The 22,263-nt window shown below is 50.8% G+C and overlaps 1 protein-coding gene across 4 annotated transcripts in view; it reads left to right on the top strand.

The window, feature by feature from the left end:
• The window catches only part of Adcyap1r1 (ADCYAP receptor type I), a 46,860-nt gene that overhangs the window by 7,132 nt on the left and 17,465 nt on the right, over positions 1–22,263 (top strand). For all 4 annotated transcript variants that reach the window (XM_051202920.1, XM_051202921.1, XM_051202922.1 and 1 more), the window contains exons 2-10: positions 685–809; positions 2,031–2,136; positions 13,575–13,682; positions 16,101–16,121; positions 16,959–17,000; positions 19,615–19,724; positions 20,208–20,305; positions 20,713–20,845; positions 21,851–22,004. In XM_051202920.1, coding sequence (XP_051058877.1) covers positions 759–809; positions 2,031–2,136; positions 13,575–13,682; positions 16,101–16,121; positions 16,959–17,000; positions 19,615–19,724; positions 20,208–20,305; positions 20,713–20,845; positions 21,851–22,004 — 823 coding nt within the window. In that variant the 5' untranslated portion in view covers positions 685–758. The remainder of the gene's footprint in view (positions 1–684; positions 810–2,030; positions 2,137–13,574; positions 13,683–16,100; positions 16,122–16,958; positions 17,001–19,614; positions 19,725–20,207; positions 20,306–20,712; positions 20,846–21,850; positions 22,005–22,263) is intronic.

The raw sequence follows: 22,263 nt of genomic DNA, 5'->3' as shown, positions 1-22,263 counted from the left end.
TGTGAGCACACCCTTTTAGTAGTCTCTAAGGACAAAGTGTGGTAAGACAGGCTGAAAAGAAAATGTAATGGTCCCAACTGTGCAGTGGGAGCAAAGAGGCCTTTTCAGAGTTAACAGATGGTATAGGAGTTCATTTTTCCATACCAGAGCTGTTTGGAGTTAGCTAGGCCACCCAGGCTGGAGAGGTGTTGTGTTACCACACAGTGATCCTGGCTCCTGCTCTGGTGTCGTTCTCCAACCTCTGGGACTTAGTCCATCTCCCTGTGAAGATGTGGGTCCTGCATTTAGAAGGGGATGGGAAGGAGTTGGGAACACGTGTGCCCTGCACAACAGGCTCACACTTGTGCCTGAGAACAAGGGAGCCTGGTAAATGTCACCGCTAGGTGGGCATGCATATGCCAGCCAAAACGCTGTTCCTGTGTGGAAGAAGAAATGTGGAGATGTGGAGACAGCTGGTCTACTGCAGAGGAATACACTACCCTAGCGTGTTCCAGTAGCTTTTGGCTGAGCTGGCACGCACCCACATGAGGCGTCTAACTGTGGGCCGAGGGCAGATGGTGCTAACTCATGTTGGTAGGACAGAAGAGTAAAAAAGTTCAACCCCCAAGGGTTAACCAGGGCTGGAAGCCTGGACTGGGAACCCACCACAGTTGGTATTGACACGGTGTGTTGTCTGTCTTTCAGTCTGTGGACAGCGGCTCTGGCTCTGACTCTCCACGGCTGGGAGCAGCAGCCACTGATAGAGGCTGGACGGCACCATGGCCAGAGTCCTGCAGGGCTCCCGGACTGCTCTTCTCCTGCTGCCTGTGGTAAGGGCCCAGAGTCTCCCTGCACGAGTGTGCGGAGTCTCCACCTGGAGGAGCACTTGTTTCTGTATACTCTCAGCCAAGCTGTCCCCTAGGCTGGCATGTTTGTCAAATTCTGTCAACACTCACCACCCCCTCCCCCCTCCACACACTGCACCACTCATGGTTCTGTGGTGTGAATTAGATAAATAATTTCCCTCAACTGCTGCTGATTGGACTGGAACTGGCTACAGAATTTACAAGGTGGTGACACGTGCTGTGGCATTTAGAGTAGCATAGTATCTGGATACTGTGTGCAGGGTCTCTGGTCTTCTGGTCCCCATCTCATGAGACCTTCTGACATCTAAACTCTGGGGCTTATCCTCTGCTCATATCTCTCCTGGGCAAGGGTGAAGATCAGAAAGGAAGAAGCTGTCCTTAGAGCCCCTGGTACCCAGCCTCCTGCTCTGTATCTCTTTATGTAACAGGACAGGCACATCCCTCTCTCTGTAAGCAGCTGGGCTTGGATCTGTCTTGGGACATGGCCCTTGCCAGCTCAGATCTTTGCCAAGGGAATCATTTCTGACCAGGGGATTGATAGAAATGAACTTGGTCATCTATCATGATAGCAGGGCAGGTCCCTGGATCCTGCTGTGGGACCTGAACTGGTCTTTGTACCATACCGTATCTGAGCCTCTCTCTCTTCCTTTAAAAGAGAGGTAAGGCCCCTGAATCCTACCATTACCATTTTGTCTGCTATGGAAGGGCTCCTGTAGCTCTCGGCTAACCAGCTCTCACCTCTCCCCTAAAGTGCAGCAGGAACCAACACATCAGGTTCAAACCCCGTTACACTGCCGTGTGTTATGGAACAAGTTAACTAACATCTCTACTTGGTTACATATCTAGAACAGAAAATGATGACAATAAAACTAGTCCCTCCTTTGCAGTGCTGATGTGTTTCTAGCATGCATGCACACACAAATGCTCAGCGGCTAGAGGGCAGCACACACAATGGTTAATGTCACCATAGTGTGATGGAGACGGAGGCTCTGGAGCCTGTGGGAGCCACACATTGAGTTAGGGCCTGGGGAGAGTCCTCATGGCATCTGTAACAAAGTAGATGTCGATGCGCCTGCTGGACTGAGGTCTGCCACCCTCTTCCTTAACACTTTGCTTCTAAGTCAAAGTAAGGGGCTTTCAATGGAGATCCTTGCTCTCTCCTTGTCTGTTCCTCATGTCCTCCAGGTTATTGCTATGCACTCTGATTGCATCTTCAAGAAGGAGCAAGCCATGTGCCTGGAGAAGATCCAGAGGGCTAATGACATGATGGGCCTAAATGAGTCTTCCCCAGGTGAGCGCGGTGGAAGATGGTCCTGGTGTCCTTAGCACATGCAGGCTAGCCTTGCAGAAATGGTGGGAGGGTGTGAGAAACTCTGGAGCCTGCAGAATGTCCTCTGAGGCCATGGTGTTCGACATCTGCCCTGCTCAGTGACACTGGGTGTCTCTTCTAGTGCCAGTCTGGGCTGGGCTGTTCTGGGTGGCTTAAAGTGGCCACTGTTTTCTCTTGGGCCTGGTCTGGGTAGCAGCTGTCAACAAGCTTGTTCACAGGCCACCTGGGACCAGTGGCAGCAGGAATGCATCTGTCATGGTGGTTGGGCTGTAGAGTATGGCCAGCTGGGGACAAGTGTGTGGGGTCAGTTCCTGTCTCCTGGGTCCAGCAGACAGCCAGGGTTGAAAGCAGAAGCCAACCCAGGGCTCTGGATAATGTGGAGTTCCTATATCCTGTGCTGGATGTGGCCCCATACGTCTTTAGCCTGCTCCCTCAAATAATCCCAAGGATTAGAAAAAGTGCCTCCTAACAGTCCATGTCCTGAGGGAGAGGTGCAGCCCCTGGTAAGACCCAGGGGTCTTCTTCCAACTCTCCCGGTAGGTGGGTGGGCATCTTGGAGATGCCATGCTTTTCTCCTACTCCTGTCCTGCAGAGCACACTGACACTACCTAGGGGTGAGGCTCCACTCCATCCTGAGGGGTGTGCCTTTCCCTCTGGGCTCATCCAGCTCTTCTGAGAACAATCTGCTTGAATGTATGATTAATCAGCAGCCCAGTAAACAGAGTTTCCACTGGACCAGCTCTCCTTCACAAAGACTGGCCATGGGGAGATGTTCCCAGAGTGGCATGGTTGCTTCCCTACCAGACCAGAAAGTGGACTCTAGCCCACACCAACTAGGGAAACTGAGGAAGGGGGCAGAGGGGTACACAGTGTGTGTGTGGGGGGAACCTAAAGACTAGGCGAAGAATCTCTGATCTAAGCGGCGTCTTTGCGTGGGTGCTGAAGGCAGTAGCTATCCATTGCTTGAGTACCATGTGGGTAGACCCCATGTGGCCAGCCAATGACCTGGAGTCATTGGTCCCAAATGCCACTCTCAGGAGGGGAAGGAAGAGAGGGGAAGAAGGCATAGGATATGAGGCTGTGTATAGTTTAATTACACTCCTCAGATGTACACTGGGTGGAAGGATTTGACAAGACAGGCTTGCTCATAGGGTGTCCTTGTCTAAAGCAAAAGAGGACAGATGTGAGTAGAACACTCATATAAGGAGGGGTGGGTGGGGCTTTGGAGAAGAAGAGGTGAGGGCCAGGAGGAGCAGGAAGAGCTGGAGTAGCTCTTCCCACCAGGGGACCTTTTAGGCGAACATCCACAAGCCACAGTCCAGAGTAAACCAGAATCTCGACTTAACATAGTTACATGACATTCAATAGCTCCCAGGAGGTTCTGGTGAGAAGGTAGAGCTATGAAAACCAGCAGGGCAGGGGTGGACATTGGTAGCAGGAGAGTCAGGACCAGTGGGAGACCACTGCAGGCTGGGGAGTGGGGTGTGATCACTCCTACTCAATAGACGAAGAAACAGGTGCAAGGGAATGCTGCACCTTGCTTAGGGACACAGTTCATCACACGTGGGACCTGAATTTGAGCAGTGTCCTCTGTCATGGCCTCAGGACAGCACACTCTGAGGCCCGGCATGGCTTCCATATCACCTTTGAAGACATGCAACAGCTCGGTTTTCTTGGTATAATGGAGGGGGATTAACACCTAGCAGCTGTCATCTGCAGGGAGCAGGAAGCAGGACCTCAGAGTCACTGCATCTGTGCATCTCCCTCACGGTGTGGGAAGCTACAGCTTTCCTACCTTCTGCTAGGTCAGAGTGCTGGTGAGGTAGACACCATTCAGAAGTGTCTGGAAAGTTTTTCTGAAAGAGAAGGGCATATACTCAGACTTTCTTGGACTGCCAGCCCCCAAATGATGACATGGAAACTTATTATTAATTATAAAAGCTTGGCCTTTGGCTTAGGCTTGTTCCCAGCTTACTCTTATAACTAAAATTAACCTATTCTACTAATTACATTCTGACACGTGGTGGTTCTTTATCTCCCCTCCATTCTGTATGTCCAATTCCCTCAGTGTCACACTGGCTTCTCTGGAGCACTTAGATTCATCTCCGGTTCTTCTCCCCCTCACCCCCTCCCTGGGAGTCCTGCCTAGTCTCTCCTGCCTAGCTGTTGACCATTGGGCTCTTTATGAAACCGATCAGAAGGGGCCTTTCACACAGTGTGATCGAATATCCCATAACAGGGAGGAGCTGAGAACTAGCCCTGCCTTCAGGGAGCTGAGGAGAGGAGGGAGCAGGAAGAGCAAGCAAGCCTAGGCAGGGGTGGCTTATCATGGGTGAGACCTGTGGGCTAGCACTTACAGAGTAGGTGTTGCCAGAGGAGATGTGGGTCCTGGACGCTCATGCCTGCACACAGCTCCTCAACCCAAGTCAGCGGTGGTATTTCCTTCCACTTGAAGATGCGGTTGCCCACTCAGAGTCACTTTCTAGCTTCCTTGCCCATTATCTAGAAGTTCATGCCAGGGTGGTAAGAGCCAGTGGGTGTTTTGAGACGGGCCCGGAGATCCCAGCTCCCCTAGTCCACTACACTGCGGTTGAAGAGTGAAAAGTCTCCCTGGCTCCAGCTTTCCTCTTTGCTGGACATATGAGGAGTTGTGGCCTGGCCTGCTCAGAGTAGAGCCCCACAAAGGCAAAGAGTGTTTGCATAGGTGTTGCAGAGGTGGAAGGCTCACTAAGGAAGGCAAGGGCAGAGGAAGGGGACCCCTTGGGAGGGCCGGGCTGAGTAAAGCATCCATCAAATCCATGGTCTAAAGGTCCTGTGGTACAATCTGCTGCAAACAAGCATCTGAAAAGGCAGTTTCCAGGCCCCATGCCAGGGTTCAGGGGTCTACGAAAGCTAACCCTTGTTGTCAGCCCCCAAGGGAAGGCCTTCATGTTTTCGGAGCCTCGTATGAGCCTCATGCCTGTCTCTAGGGATGTCTTCATCTGGGCCTTCAAATTAAACAACCTTGTGCCTCTAGAGCAGGGGCCATCTCACTGTACTTCACAGTGCCACCGAAGTCCCTAGGAACAATTTAAACCACGAGCAGTCCTTTCCTACCTGCAGTGAAGGTCAGCAGCAACTGGGCCCAGGCTCCAAGGAGGTGTGTTCTCAGAGCCAGCCTCTAGCTCACTGCAAAGTGTGTCCAAGTCTGACAGCTCTAGAGAACCATCTCCACCGCTGTGTCCACGTGAGTCAGGTATGGGAGAAAAGGCCAAGAGCAGGTGAAACAGGCTAAGATCTCATATCTGGGAGTGGCATGGGGTTAAGAGCTGGGTTGTGTTGCTAGCCTTGGTTGGGGAGAATAGGGATTGGTCAGCTGTTGTTTCCTCCTGCCTCTCCAACCATGTTGTCCCTGAGCTCTTATCTGCATGGACACTTTCAGTAGTGGTGACCCTGAGACAGGCTTGAAAATGAAAGCCTGCTAGTTTGCTTCGGCGCCTGCTCAGGGCTGCTTTTATACACATGCACACCCACGCATCCACTTGCTTCTCAATGTCATGGCCACCCCAGGGTGGCATGGCTGGGCAGCCTCTTAAATCACCACGCAGGGCAGGAAATGCAGACCTTGGTGGTCTGCTCAGCCACTCCACACGACCACTTTGCGCAGTCAAGAGACTGCAAGCAGGAGGTGTGTGAGAATATGTAGCATGTTGCAGCGCTTCACGGTAAAATTGAAAAATTAAGTACACCATGAGTTAATGGTAGAAGTATAGTTTATTAGATTCATGGGCCAAGAATTTAGTCAGTTATTGTGCGCCATACATAATGTGTGTGCTGTGCTGTTTCACGTGGCTGGCAGTGAGGTTCCCACCAGCATCGCCACAAACACTTGAGTGACTTTCACATGGTGATTGCATCACTAGTGGCAGGCACTTCTCTAGTGTAAGGTTAGGAGACAGCCACGGCTGTCTAGTAAGTTGGGACTGTTGGAATGAAAGCCTGGCTTGTTGGAGGCAATGGCCATGTGTGGTACTATGTGGTTGTGGATAACTGTCTTGGAGAAGCACCTATATTCCCTCATCTTCCTGATCTCCATTATTTTGAGCTTGTATTGAAGGGGTTTCATGGGGAGAGAGAGGACTGGGGATGGAGGTATGTCTCACTGTTTTGTTTCTCATTCCAAATCCCTGGATCCTGCATGGGACTTGCGCCAACTCTGAGTCTGGCTCTGCCATATGACACATGAAGCGGCTAGAGCCAGAGGTGCTGTCACTGGCAAGTCGCATGGAGAGTCTCAGCCAGCTCTGGGTGGGTGCCCAGAGCTCCTGGCTTGGGAATTCCCTCTCTGCTGCACTGTAGCAGTGTCCTTGGAGGAGGAAAAGGACAGGGAGGGGGCCCCCTCTGTGCACAGGACCTGGGACTGGTCTATGCACAACAGGCCATGTAGCCATTCTTTGATCCCTCTACCCGGGTCAGGTTTGCTTGTCTAGGCTGTGGCCAGCAGCACCTCCTCCTTTGGAGGGCTTTGAGCTGTGAGCATTGGGAACCTTCCTGTGTCCCAGAAGAGCTGGTCTGGCTAGTCTTCAGTGATTTCCACATGCTGAGATGGGAAAGGCCTGTTGCACTGTGGCAGGTCAGGAGAGAGGCCTTCATGTTGCCTTTCTGGATTTGTCCTAGGTAGAGTTCGGGACAAGCCCCAGCCCCAACCCCGACCCTGTTAGCCTTCCAGCTGCTCCAACAATGACCATCCCCAAACATGAGGAAGTAGGTGTCTATAGAACCCTTGCTCTGAGTAACTTGCCATTTGTAGTGTTCATAGAAACCTGACTGAAGGCTTTCTCAGACCCATATTCTCCAGAAGATGGCCCCTTTGGAACTCAAGCATGTATCAGACTCTCCTGGGGACTTGCTAAGCACAGATTTCTAGGTGGTCCCAGTGCATCTCATACTTAGGTCTGGCTGGGGGGTCTGAGCGTCTACATTCTGCGAGGCTGCCAGGTGTGTTGCTTGCTTGAAGTCATATTTGGAAATTTGCTGCCTTCATCTCTGTCCCTTCCCTTTAGCACTGACATCATGGGGGGGGGTCCTCATTTGATGAAACAAGAAACCTTGGCTGTCAAGTGATTTTTCAGGGAATTGAATTGTTTTTCACTCTCAAATTGCATGTTCAAATGGAGGGCTTTCTTTAAGAATACCTGAACTCCCTGGGTGAATCTTGAAAGGAAGGGGGCGGGGCGTAGCTTTGTCTGTCACTCTGGTGTCCCTGGACTCATGAGTTTTGAACTCTATGTGGAACTGGACAGAATCATCACCATGACAACCTGTGATTAGCTCCTCATTCTGTTCCCTTCAAAGACTAATGGCTCGTGCACTCTCTCTTAGCTCCATGCCTAAGTAGATTCTGTCTCCTCTGCTGTCACAGGAGTCACTGCCGTCAGAGGGAAGTGGGGACAACTCTCAAAGTGTGCAGCCTTTCCTGGCTCATGGTGCCTTCATTGCTCAGTAGGGCTTGTGTGGGTTCAGCTGGGAGTGCTGGAGTGTGTGTGTGTGGGGGGGGGGGGTGCAAACCTAAGGAGTAGAGAGGAGGTCACCGGGGGGACTGGGTGTGGAGCGATCAAGTGAAACAACCTCAAAGGGACCAAGGCTGCACTAAGGGTGAGAACTTGAGCACCTTCTCCCTGAAACGCGTGTTCCTGCTGCTGTCTCACTTCCTGTCCTATTTTTTCCCTGCAGCCTTCTTAGCTAGCTCTACTTCTAAACCTTGGCATTCTTGAGTGGTCTTCTATGAACTCAGTTTCCCACTGGATAATCATCTAGCTACCCTGGCAAACATGCCCACCGTCTGTCATCTGGTTTAATTTTGGCTCTTACTTCTATCTCAACTCCAGCATACATGAGACCAAACATGATTTCCTACTTGCCTAATTCTCCTACCATTTGACTCCTAACTAGTCCATATATTATGACAGTCTTAGCATACATCTACCCTTCACCTCCCACCCACTGCCCACCTATCCATCTACCTACCTATACATTCAAACATCTACTAGTCCATCCATCTGTCTATTCATCTTCCCACCCATTTATATCTATTATCCACAAACACACTCAAGCCAGAAACCAGGATGAATCAATGATACATTCTCACCTCTCTGGTACATGACTCATCATCACATAGACTATACTGCAGTTACAAGTCAACCTTAAAATCTAGAGATTAGAAAGAACAATGACCCCTTTTTTCCCCCTCCTTATACAAGTCATCAGTTAGTACAGTTAGCTATCATGGGAAGATAGAATTTAGCATTGCCTGGTCATTGAGAGACCCAGGCTCCTTCTCTGTTGGAACACTGACACCCTTTGTATGATAAAATAGGTTTTCTTTTGGACCACAAACAGTTTCCAAATCATGACACAGAGACTTATTATTAGTGATTAATGCTCAGCCTTATCTTGTGCTTGTCCCAATAGCTCTTATAACTTAAATTAACCTGTTTCTCTTCATCTACCTTTTGCCTCAGGGCTTTTTACCTTTCATTCTGTATGTTCTACTATGTGTCTGTGTGTCTGTCTGGCTCCTGGTGTCTCCCTCTCTTTCTCTCTTGTTCTTTTCTCCCCCTCAGCCAAGATTCCTCCTCCTCTTTATTCTCTCTGCCCACCAGCCTCCCCTGCCCAATCCCTCTACTGCCTACCTATTAGCCATTTAGCTTTATATTAGACCAATCAGGTGCCTTAGGCAGGCAAAGCGATACATTTTTCCATCAGTAAACAAATGCAACACATCTTTGACTAGTTAAACAAGCATTGCACAGCAGTATGTGGTCTCAAGGGTACTGCTGAGAAGAAAGACAGAGAAAGGCAGTAGAGGCTCTGAGGGTAGCTTTCGAGACTATTTCACCTTTTCCGCCTCCTAAGGGCTTAGAGTTCAGGGAAGTAGTCATGATATTGGGGCGCACGAGCCATCTACAGCACACTCCAGCCCTGTCCTTCACCATCCCTGTTGTTTCTGCCCCACACAGTTCTGCGCATCTTTGCTGCTGTTACTTTGAATCAGTCCCTTTCATGGTTCTTGGGCTACCACCATGTCCTGGCATGGCTCTCTGTCCCATTCTTGCAGTAGTGCCATCTCTCTGAACCACTGGGACACTCTCCTACAAGTTCTCTGTGGAAGGCACAGAAACATCCCCTGCTACCATCTGGAAAGATATTCTTACATCTCAGTGCCCAAACCTGAAAATATGGGACCTTACCTGACAGCGGGACTTCACACATAATCTGGTGATAGCGAGAGTGCCTTGGGTTGCCTGGATGGATGCAGAGGAGATGGGAGAGTTGAGGAATCTTAGGAGTTAAGCTCCTAATTTCGAAGCTGGGGAAGGAGCACCGGTGAGCACTTGAATTTGGCATCTTGCTGATGCCCCGTTTTGGCTGTGTGAGACCCATTCCAGGCCTCTTTCCTCCAGGATGGTATGACAGTAACTTGTGCTGCCCAAAGATACTAACTTGCCTTATAAACCTCCAGCCCCAATAGGGAACTAGCATAACACTCACTCAGCATAGTACTGCAAACCATGTTAAGCTGTGAGGCTCAGACCGGCTGCCTTTGCTTTATCTGTACTGCTGAATCCATTGTGTCTTCACTTCATTTCTTTTGAATTAATGAGCAAATGAGAAGGAAAAGTAGAAAGTGGAGAGAGAAAAGGATGAAGGGTGAGGGGCGTGCAAGAGCACAGGCGTTGTGAAGGCTTCTGCTGCCACCAAAATTAACTGTGCTGAGCTGTGGAAAATGCATGTGTGCTCTGTGTGTGGCGGGGACATCGTTTCTGTCTCCGCTAGAAAACCCAAAGACCCTATTGAGAGCCCACCTCCTGTCCTGTCTAGAGGTGGTCACACTCATATGTCCCGAGGTCCTGGAGATCTTGTTCTGGGTTTTCTTGATATCCTGGTCTCATGAGAAGACAAAACTGGGGACAGAATTTAAGACTGGGAGATTTTTTAGGCTTGTGACAGGTATATCCTTGAGAATCCTGGAAAAGGTACTTGGCAGATACATCAGAAAGTAGTCCCAGTGGCTCTTGCCACCCCTGAGGCAGCAGACAGTCCTGCGAACTATCTGTTCCAGACCCCAGCTCTGGCCACTCACAGTTGGGGTACCAACACACACCTGGCCCTTGCTCTGACACTGGCCTGTGAATCATAGCAGAAGTGACCATATATAAATCTGGGCTCTTCTAGGCCAATTCAGAAGGGAGGCCCTCTCTGTCCTTCCTACATCTTTGTCCTCTTGTGAGCTTCATGAACATCTGGCACAGGGAAGTCACTGAGAAAGCTTATTACGACCATGCATCACTTATCCTGCCTCCGGCTCAGGATCCTGGATGCTGCCACTCCTTGCCCCGCAGCCCTCTGTGTGACTCCCTGACCTCAGCATTGTCAGCTGGAATAGCAGCTGGTTGTGCCAGGGCCTAATATTCCAATTATGGGAACATCTGATGGCCAGGGCTTCTGGGGTATGGGCCAGAGATGGCCATGCTTCATGGGCATTTCACAGTTAGCATGGGCCATGGCAGCCAAAGATGTACTACTGGGTCTCTTTCAAGGACATGATGTCACAGCCAATTGTGTGCTGGTGAGACATCCTGGGTGGACAGGAATCGTTGATAGTGGCCTGATGGGACATAGATGACTTTCCTCATCTGGTCCCCTGAGTGTCTGTATACTTAAACTCAGCTTTAACTGTTTTCCTAGCTCCCAGAGGGGGTCGTTCCATAAGCAGGATGCCACAGGCGGCCAGTGTCATTAGTGTGAATGCCAAAGAAGCTAGGTCTAAATTCTGAGAGACCTAGAAGCTGAGAATGCCTTGTGCTGCCCGAAGACATTTTTGTGACAGAGGAGGCATGAGGTCAGGAACCCTGCCCAGGCCACCGCTCTGCATGCTCAGGTTTGCTCTGTGTCTGTCAGCAGCTTTCTATGTCACCAGCAGGGCTGCCCCTCTAGGGAGTGACCCCCAGGAATATCTAGTTGAAATAAGGGAACTAAGGCCAGTGGCAGCCAACATGCGTGAAATCAGCATGATGCTGATCATGGAACTTTCTGTACAGGAAATCATTAATTCCCTCCCCCCCCCAGCAGTCCTGGGAGGTGGGAGGTGGGCAGTCACTCCCTTCCATTATGCGACAGTGAAGTTCTCCCACCTGAAGACCCTCTGTAGGTCAGGCTCCTTTCCTGAAGCTCTCTGCTGCTGTCTGACATGCTCTGCTCCCCTCCCCACCCCACTCACCCCTGCATTTTGGCATATTTTCTCCACTGCGTCACTACACATGCTTCCTTTGTTAACCCCTAAGTGTGGTACCCTGGGGCTTCCTCCCCCTTGCTGTTCTTCTTCACATCCTTTCCTTGGGAGACATGACTCACGAGCTAGAGAGATGGCTCAGCCACTAAAGGCCAGGCTCACAACTAAAAAAGACATGTCTCACCACTCAGATGCTCAACAGGAAGTAAGCTTGGCAGGCCAGGTAGGGACAGGGACAGGTAGGCAGGGCATGGACAGCAGGTGTCACACTTATGAGTTAGGGTATGAAGAAGACAGGTTTTAATGGTTGATGCAGGGAGACACAAAGCCATGCCGTTTGAAGACATTTTGGTCCTAGCTGTGGGAGATGCAGGAGGAGGTTGTGATCCCAGTGAAGAATGATAGGTTCCATTGTATGTCGGGAGGGAACCAAGCAGGACTTGATGCCGCATATGATGGGCATGGTGTAAGTGACTCTCAGGTATCTCGCTGGGCTGAAACAGATGTAGGTTTAGTAGGAGGGTCTGGGTGGAGTCCAGAACTTCTGCATTTGACTTGACTTTGCACCTCCAAAGTGAGAAAATGCAGTAGGTAACTGACATTGGAGTCAGCCCAGAGAGTGGCTGGAGGCCAAGGACTAGACATGTCTAAATGTGATTCGATTAAGTACCTGAGCTGGTGAGCTCATCTGAGGTGAGTGGCAGGCGGCCCAAGACAGGACGACTCCCAAATCTGTAGCCAGTCAGTCAGGTGGGCAGCATACAGCTCAGCTGGAGTTGAATGAAATTGTTCCCCAGATTTGGCAGGGAAGACGTTGTAGTTGACCTTGATGAGTGCTGCCGCAGTGCAGAGGAGGTGTGGGGAGAGATGGTGGCCATTTGGGGAGAAAATTCACAGGACAGGGGGATCCCAGGAGCCACCACACCTCCCAAATCAGAGTTAGTTGAGCCTGAAATACATTTCTTCCTCACCACTCGCTCCAGGAAGACACGATTCCTAAGTCTCCTGTGTACCTGCCCCTTCCCATCTGCTAGCCAGTGCCCACCATAGGGCTCTGACCTTGGCCTCCTCAAGGACTCTGCCTCCATCACCTCTTTCGGTTCCAAGTCACTTCCAAGCTTCTGTCTGATTACTTTCCATCCTCTCAGCTGGGGAAACTGTGACCTCACTTCAGGGTCAGCTTTGTGTGTGGCAGATCCTTGCTCCAGGCCTATGCCGGGAAGGAGGTGGGCTGTGGGGTGCAGCCTCAGCTCGGCTAGTCTGGCCTCTACCCTACTCCCTTGGAGAAGTGAGCCACACTGTGGAGGTGAATATGTTGCCAGAGCCCACAATGGTGGTGAGACCAGGAGAATGCAGGTGCCTGGCAGGCTGCAGGCAAACTGTGCCATGGAGAAGAAGGCCTTCCTTTCACAGAGCCTCCTGCTCTGGAGTCCCTACAGTGTCTTTCTGAACTACTCCTGGAGGTCTTTTCCTGGTGCAGGAGCAAGCATTCCCCATACAAGAAGACTTACTTATCTTTCTCCTTATAAACTGTTTGCCTTGTGCAAGGGTCAACTTCTGAGCAGTTCATACTGTGTGTGTGGGGGGGGGGTGTGTGGCTGTCATTTATCATTATTATCACCTGATTGCAGTACCTAATAGCTATAACTTAAAGGAAGATCTATTTTAGTTCAAGTTTCAAGAGCTCTGTTTGTGGATGGGGAAGCTCAGTAGAATAATAGCTCAGCTCATGTATGGTGCCTAAGAAGCAAAGAAATCAGGAATGCTAGCACCTACTAGCTTTCTCCTTTCCTCCTTTTAATTTGCCCAGATTACCAGCCCATCCACAGGTAATACCACCCACATTCAGGGTGGATCTTTTCTCCTTAGTTAATCCTCTCTGGAGATGCCCTCACCATCACCAGAGGGGTGCCTCACCATCTCTTAGGTGATTCTAAATCAAGTTAATATTTTAAGCTAACCGTTACAGAGGGGCATACATGTGTACGCATCTATCTTATGTGTTGTGAGTATGTGTACCTGCATATGTAGATGAGTATGGTGTGTTTGCGTTTGGTTGTGGTATGTGTACTTGTGTACACGTGGTGTGTACATGGCTAGGCACACTCAAGGTAGCTCTCTCCTCCAGGTTGCCCTGGCATGTGGGACAATATCACATGTTGGAAACCTGCTCAAATAGGTGAGATGGTCCTTGTGAGCTGCCCTGAGGTCTTCAGGATCTTCAACCCAGACCAAGGTAAGTAGAGCCCAGAATCTCTCCCAGCTGTGTTGGTTTAACCTGAAATCCACAAAGCTATTTTCCTGCCTGGAGTTTAGCTTCAAGAACTCAGGTACCCGATGGACAGATGGCAGACAGGATGGGATGGTGTTCTTCATGTTGGTATAGGCCATGGAAACACTTCTCCAACAGCACCTAGTGCCTGGTATGCATTGCCAGGAGAGTGTCTTGGTAGGTGAGAGCAATCTGGGCTACGGCAGCTCTACTGCTTACCACTTTAGGAACCTTCAGCAAGGCAGGCCATCCTCAAAGTTTTGGTTTAGCAGATGGTAATGTGACACAGTGGCTGTCTTCCAGGTGGTCTGTAAGGATAAAGTGAGGTCACTTGTAGAGATGCTATGTAACACCTCACCTAGTGCATTTTGCATATTCAGAAGTAAAGTTAGCTGACATCATCACATTTACCATGATGATGACATATCCATGGAGATGTCACAGAGGCCTGGAGGAACATATGTATGGGGCTGTATGATCAGACACCTGTGTTATATTCTTCAACCACTTTATGTGGGCAGGTACCTAACCTTCCAGCCTGATAGCTAGTCTTCCAGCCCACCAGCACACACATTTGCTCAGCAAAGCATGTCCCTGGTCCTTACTGCCCTCAGATGACGATTCGGGAAGAGGAGCTGGAGTCCTGTTCCTCTATCCCTAGCTGTCCAGGAAATGGCCTTGGACACCAAGTAGTCTGTGACATGTGGATACTGGCTTCAGGGATATGTGTGTGATGATGTGTCTTGGTTAGGGTTTCTATTGCTTCAATGAACACCATGACCAATAAGTCAAGTTGGGGAGGAAAGGGTTTATTTGGCTTACACTTCCACATTGTTGTTTCATCACCAAAGGAAGTCAGTCAGGAACTCAAGCAAGGCAGGAACCTGGTGGCAGGAGCTGATGCAGAGGCCATGGAGGGTGCTACTCACTGGCTTGCTCAGTCTGCTTTCTTGTAGAACCCAGAACCACCAGCTCAGGGATTGCATCACCCACAATGGGCTGGGTCTTCCTCCATCAATCACTAATTTTAAAAAGTGCCTTATGCTTGATCTTATAGAGGCATTTTCTCAATTGAGGTTCTCTCCTTTCAGATACCTCTAGTTTGCATGTCAAGTTGACATAAGACAAACCAGCCTGTGCCAGGAAACCAAAGCTGGGTGGAGGGTTTGGTAGAGTTCACATGGCATGTCTGCTCATGATCTCTGGTACCATCAAAATGATGTGTAGACTTCCTGGGGCCAGATTTGGATCCCATGGAATGGGCACTGTGATACTGGATACAGAAATGTGAAACATGGAACAAGGAAAAACTCTACCCAAAGACAGGAAGGACCCCAGTGTGCCTGACATCATGGAGCTGGTGTCAGGCCTGTTCTGGGAGATCAGAGGGAGGCCGCAAGCCTCCACCCTGTCTTGCAGGAGAAGGAGACAGAGTGGTATTCTTTGGGGTCCTTGACTTCCATCTTTGGTTCCCACCCAGAGCACAGAGAAGGTGGGGATTTATCTATATAGCCCTCCTCTCTTTAAACCCACATCTTGTCCACCTCCTGCTGGCCCAGAAGAAGCAGGTTTCTGAATGTTCCCACCCTGAGCGCTTGGCCCCAGAGCAGGCCAGAGGGTAAATTCTGGAGGAGGATCTAGGTAGAGAGGCAGAGTGAATAGAGGGAAGAGAGAGGCTGTCTGGGACAAGGCCCAGCTCCTAAGATTTATTCTCATAGAAGCCAGCTTAATCACTTCCTCCATGTGCCCCTTGCTTTATTTCAGTTAGTTAGCTGAAGCTTCTGGAACATCCTCCCTAGGCAAAATTCCAGCCACAAGAACTTTTTCTTCCCCTACAGCAGCAGCCACAAGAGGTGACAGGAATGAGGGGTAAAATGATTTTCCTCAGCTGCACCCGCCTCAGGGAGCAGGGAATGTTATTTACACCTTGCTCTTAATGGTTCATTAAAGCAGGGCCTTTAGCACCTCTGTTCACAAAGCCTGGTAGTGAGGCCTGCCCTCCCCACAGAAGGGAGGGAACTGCAGTCGCTCTGCTTCTCATTCCTGGGAAGCTCAGCTACAGTGGCCTTCTGAAGGTGTTGGCTTTGTGGGAGCCCTGGCCAATGCCTCCTCTTCCTCCTCAGGGACTGACATGGGGGTGGAGTTAGAGGCCTCCCCGAGCTTGCTAGATCCTAGCATGGGATCCTCAGGCCTTCAGGACCGTGACAGAGCTCTCTCAGAGTTGGGGGTTCGGGGGAGAATGCCCTATGAGGACAGACCTTACTTCATCAGCCCTGCAATCATATTCATGCTCTCTCTCTCTCTCTCTCTCTCTCTCTCTCTCTCTCTCTCTCTCTCTCTCTCTCTCTCTCTCCCTCTCTCTCCCCGTCTCTCCCCATACAGTGTGGATGACAGAAACCATAGGTAAGAGGACCCTTGAGAGGACAGACACAGTTCCATCTGCCTAGCAGGAGTCCAACCATAGGGGATCCAATGCCCCTGGCTGCTGGAATGATGGTCGGGTAGAGTAGTGTGCATGACAGCACCAGGGGCCAGTTTCTTCCCTCCATCCCACAATTTGGCCATCATGGAGGCTAGGAGAGATGGAGGACACAGTGACTGGCTTAAAGCTGGGTCGGGAGTTTATCACCAATGGAGGGGTGGGCTGGCCCTGTTTGTGAGTCCATGCAGAGACTGTCATTGGGAGGTGGGAAGGGTACCTACTGAGCAAGAGAAGAGAAGAGAATTAAGGGCAGATCACCCAGGGGGGCAGGGAAGAGGTCAGGGCAGACTCCTGAAGGAGCTGCCACTTCAGCTTAGAGATGGATTTTGAAAAGTTGAGAGGAAATGGGGCTAACTTCTAGGCTGTCCTTAGACAAACATCAGAATAAAGGTGGGGAGAAACTGCAGATGAACTTTTTGGGATTTGAGGGTTCTTTCAGTTAAAGAAGACTTGGAGCAGCAGTGGGGGTTGAACTTCAAGAAGACACCCCAAGGCCCTGGCTTATCCACTCCTCTTTGCCCACCCGGGAGGCTCTTTGGTGGGGACCAAGCCATGGGCCATTCTGAGCATCTTAGCCATGCAGCTGCCACCCTTGTGAGATTGGTGCAAGGGAGTGTGTGCCAGAGGGATGTGCAGCTGCTGAGTGGGATGCAGCCTCTTGATCCCCACCCCACTCGCTGCAGACTGGGCAGCCTTAGCCTTGGATAAGGGGGCCAGTTGATAAACGCAGCATTCTGACCCACATTTGTGTTTTGCAGGGGATTCTGGTTTTGCCGACAGTAATTCCTTGGAAATCACAGGTAAGCGGAAAGCTGGAGGAACTACCTTGCTTGGGCTGATGAGGGTGGAGGGCGGCTGCTGTGAGAGCTCCAAGAACCACTTTGTAGCTGGACTTTATCCTGTGTGGGGACTTGAGTGTCTGGGTGTTCTCTCCGAGAAAGCTGGGTGTTGTCTCCTTGGAAGATGGCACTTAGGTCCCCAGAGAGAAGATGGTACATCCATCATGCACATAATCATGTGCTGGGGTGGGGGGAGCTAGGGCTGTCTTGAAGCCCCTTCATGTATTGTGAGTGGGGAGCCTCTGGATTATGAGGCTTTGGTGGCTTTGAACCTCCCACAGAGGTTCTCAGAGTTTTGCACTGCAGTCACCTGGATGGGGTCAAGCCATGCACCAGCCTGGGCATCACAGCCGTACAGCCGTACAGCCTGGTGAGACTGCAGATGCAAGAGGCTGTGTGCCCACAGGGATGCGCCGTGGCTGAGTGAGACGCAGCCTCCCTGTCTCATCCCCGCTCTCTGCAAACATGGGAAAGTGCAGATCGGGGTACCACCCGAGCCTCTGATATGGCCAGCTGGAACGGGGCCAGATGCATGGCCAGCCCTATCAGGGAGCGTGCTATGCTCCTACGGCATTGCTGGTGCAAAACAACCTAGTGAAAGAGATGCTGTCACTGTGAGTTTGTGACAATCTGGAGAGTGCCCCATCTTCCGGAGATTTCTATCAGAACAATACTCACAGAACCATTTTGGGAAGAAAGGGGTTTATGTTTTTCTGAGCCTACATCGTGTTATTAAAATAAAGAGGGGAAATAAAAGACAGGAAATGGCTTTTCCCTCTAGGAAGCTTTTCTTTTCTTTTCTTTTCTTTTTTTTTTAATTGATTTTTCAAATTCCTGTGCACCTTTATTCCCTTTCTTCTTTCTACCTCTGTGACATAGGCAAGGCAGAGTCAACCAAAGCCCAGAGAGGGCCGTAGCTTGGCCATCTGGCTCCCAGAGGAGATGGGGTTGGGGGGGGCATCAGGTTCTGAACTGTTCAGGAGCCTTGCAAGGAGGTTGCCAGCAGCAGCCCGAGACACATTTTTCTCAAGAGGAGACAGTCTGGTGACATTGCCAAGAGTGACGTCCCTGGCCTGCTGCAGTCCATTCTTGGCTTGTCCCAGGTGTCAGAGAAGCTACAGAGACCCTCCCATTCTGAGCAGATTGTTCTCCTGGGCGGGGACACTGCTCTGCCATCCCTCCCAGTCCCATTCCTCCCAGTCCTAGGGAGGATATGTCCAACGCTCTTGGCTGAAGGCATTGGCCTTACACCTTCCAAGTCTACCAGCAAGAAGAGATGCTGGTTAGAAAAGTGGGGGTCTTTCCCCCTCCCTCTGCCCCGCACTGACCTACCACCTCCTCAGAGGCTACCTTGATCACAGAGGACAGGATCCTTCCAGCAGTGTGTGCTGCAAACTCCCTATCCACAGTGATCTCTTACCATGCACAAGTCGCTGGTCTCTGAAAGCTATAACTGACTGTATCAGAGAGTGCAGGATGAGACCCCAGATTCCGTGCTCTACACAGTGACCAGGGTGTACAACTAAAGTTTAAAAGTCTCTGTTCTGTCTCTGGGGCTTTAAAACTACCCTTTCAATGTTTCCTAAGAGATGGGTAAGTCTTGAGCCGCCAGCTAGGGACAAGTATCTGGCGCTGGCTGGAAGAAAAGGCCTACTTGCCTTGTACTTTCCTGGGCCTTAGTGGCTCTCACAGGCTCAAAATGGCACGATGCCATTCAAGGTTGAAGTAACCCATTCACATGAAGAATAGCCTACATTCTGCTTTGCAGGTAGCAAATGCCTCTTTCAGTAGCCATGGCTGCTCGGTCCCTCCAGCGTCCCACACAATGGCCTTAAAGTCAATACAAAGAGAATGAATGCACTCTGATGGCAGGAGACAGACTACAACACTCTGAAAGGCAAAAAGAAATCAACAAAACGACAAAGGTCCACTGAGTTTTGTAAGGTTGGAAGTGAGTGACAGAGGGAGACAGGGAGAGGAAGAGGGAGAGAGAGAGAGAGGGAGAGGGAGAGAGAGAGAGAGAGAGAGAGAGAGAGAGAGAGAGAGAGAGAGAGAGAGAGAGAGAGAGAGAGAGAGAGATTAGGCCTGGGATTGCTAAAAAACAGTAAAGCCAGGTGCCCCATGGGTGTGAGCTGCCCCAGCTGCAGGGTATCAAATTCTTACCCTACCTCATCCAATGAGGTCTTGGACATACTGGATGCCTTGCCTGGGGCTGGAGTTGAGGTTGAGACTGGGGTTGGATTTGAAAGCAGTGTTACAAGTTTCTAGATGCTTCTGCACGTTGACATTTTAAGAAGTGCTGATCCAGGGCCTGGGGGCAGGCTCCAGATTCTCTTCGGGTGAGTGTTACAGGAGAGGTGCAGGCATACTGGATTCTTGGTTAAGGGATCAGGTTGCCCATTCATCCTGTCATTAATGAAAGAGGAATGCCAGTTCTCCAGCAATCACTCAGTCTTGGGCCTTGTAGCTGGAGCCTCCGGGCGAACACATGGGTTTTCAGGAATTCCCACTCTGAAACATCTTCAGGGTCATGTAAGGCTATTTACAACCTTGCTTAGCTTTCTGTTCTCTGCAGACATGGGGGTCGTGGGCCGGAACTGCACAGAGGATGGCTGGTCAGAGCCCTTCCCCCACTACTTCGATGCTTGTGGGTTTGATGACTATGAGCCTGAGTCTGGGGATCAGGTAAGCCAGGTGGAGGGTTAGTTCTGAGGAGCTCAGGGCTCTGGAGAGCACACATGAGCTCCTGTTGAATACTGAGCCAGAAGCATGGAGGGAAGGGTGTTCATTCTCCCTGCTGGGGCTCTGTCCCATCGCAGCTCCCCTCAATCCTGGTTATTTTTTCAGGACAGTGCCTTCCATGTAGACTAGCAATTGAGGGCTCAATGCTGGGCTAGCAGGGAGTTTTTCCCACACTTCTCAGGTGGCTGAGGCTGCTTGCTGTTCTGATCGACTGGGGCCCTTGCCTTCAGTACTTTCCGAGCATGTTTGGAGTACCGACCTTTTGCAGAGAGGAGCAGGCATCCTGCCAGGAGTGAAGTGATGGCAGAGAGGGGGAGATGTTGGGCCTACAGGTGGGAAGACCCTGGTCTGGGACGCTGGGTGTGGGTTCTAGGAGGTAGTGGCTGGTCCCAAGTGGAGCCCTGCGTGTCCTGTGCCCTGCTCCAGGATTATTACTACCTGTCGGTGAAGGCCCTCTACACAGTCGGCTACAGTACTTCCCTCGCCACCCTCACCACTGCCATGGTCATCTTGTGCCGCTTCCGGTGAGAGCCCAGTAGTGTTATAGCCAGAACTGTCCATCCCGTTCAAAGTGCTCACCTCCCACCATCCCTGGGATGTCCCTATCCCTAGCACAGTAGGTGGGAAGGTGGCCTGAGAGGGCAGCTCACTTTTCCAGGACCACACATTCAGGCACTACCCCTTCCAGAAATCTCCTTTGTTTGTTTTCATCTCCCTAATCTAGGTAGAGAGGCGGTAGGAGGGAGAAGTCTGGCTATCAGATGACCAGGGTGGGGAAGACAGAGGATTATCATGGTGGGAGAAGAGGGTGGTTTGGGAGAGGGAGCCCCATTAAGATGAGCTATGAGTAGACCCAGAGCAGACGTCTCGCCCTCCGAGGGTGTGGCATGCTGAGTAGTAGTTCATGGCCTCTCCATCCTGGTCCATGTAGGAAGCTGCACTGCACCCGAAACTTCATTCACATGAACCTGTTCGTGTCCTTCATGCTGAGGGCCATCTCCGTCTTCATCAAAGACTGGATTTTGTATGCTGAGCAGGACAGCAGTCACTGTTTCATCTCCACTGTAAGTGAGTCAAGCAGCCCAGACACCCAGGCTCTGCCCTGCTAGTGCTCTAAAGAGAAGGTGTCTCTGCAGGCGAAAGCCTCATCCCAGGACGTGTGGAGGGCAGGAGTTATGGAGTGATTACTGTAGCCAGTGTATGACTCCACTCCCAGACAAAACACAGTCGGGCCTGTTGTGGGGCATTTGTCCACCGTGCGAAGATGTTTTGCTGTGATCGGTGTAACAAAAAGCTGAACGGTCAATAGCTAGGAAGGTGTGATTTCCAGGGAGAGAAAGAAAGAGGAAGAGGGAGCAGAGGAGACCCAAAGCCGATATGGAGAGTTGGACATACAGAATGAAAATGTAGATTAATAAAAGCAGGTTAATTTAAGTTATAAGAGCTAGTGGGACCAGCCTAGGCTAAGGATGACCTTTCATAATTAATAAGTGTCTGTACCATTATTTATGGGCCAGCGGCCCAAAGAAAAATCCAGCTACACAGGCCCTCAGCCTGGACCTTGGGCCAGGAAGGCCGTGTGAGAAAGCCCTTTGCTGTGTAACCAGACATGCGGAAATCTGTGTGCCAACTGTCTAGGATCTTTGCAGATGCTTCCCAAGCACGGATGTGTGAAGGAGATACATGCAGAGAACTGGCTTATGATAGAGAAGGATAAGAACAGACTAGGCGAGGGCTTCACTGAAAGGGCGTGGTTTGAGGATCTGTTTGAGAAGAGACTTCCCAGGACCAAGGTTTGTGTCTCTACCTACTATGTGCTCAGCCTTAGCCTGTTATCACCTGTCTTGTACAGCATGGTCCTGGCTGGGAAGGTTATCCCAAGTCCTAGGATGCTGTGTACTCTGCCTCCTTCATCCATGAATGCCTATAATCTTAGGCCCTAGGGGCACCTGAGGCTGAGTGGGCCAGTGCTGATAGGCCTCAGCATTTCGCCTGTTCTGTGGAGCTGGATTTCAGGATTGACCTGGGGGCAGGGCAGAGAGCTCATCTTCCCTCTGCTGTCTGTGTAGGTGGAATGCAAAGCTGTCATGGTTTTCTTTCACTACTGCGTGGTGTCCAACTACTTCTGGCTGTTCATTGAAGGCCTGTACCTCTTCACACTGCTGGTGGAAACCTTCTTCCCTGAGAGGAGATACTTCTACTGGTACACCATCATTGGCTGGGGTAGGTCACTGGCTGGGCCCACGTGGGCTCAGGCCTCCTGGCCAGTTGTGTCTTTGGTCCCACCTTTTGGAAACATCAGCTAACAGAGCCCTCACCAGGCTGTGGGCTTCTTGTTAGTTCTTAGAACCATTTCCTTTTTTACTTCCTTCCTGTGGGACCCCATTTTCTGAGGGAGAGCTATACCCAGGGGTCATCTTGGGAGACCAGATGGCCTGAAGCTGGGGGAGATGGAAAGTATGACGAGAAGCTGAAGTATGAG

Source organism: Phodopus roborovskii, unplaced genomic scaffold (genome assembly GCF_943737965.1).
Source record: "Phodopus roborovskii unplaced genomic scaffold, PHOROB, whole genome shotgun sequence".
Taxonomy (NCBI): Eukaryota; Metazoa; Chordata; class Mammalia; order Rodentia; family Cricetidae; genus Phodopus; species Phodopus roborovskii.
Note: the sequence above shows the minus strand (reverse complement) of the source record. Positions and strands in the feature narration are given on the sequence as shown.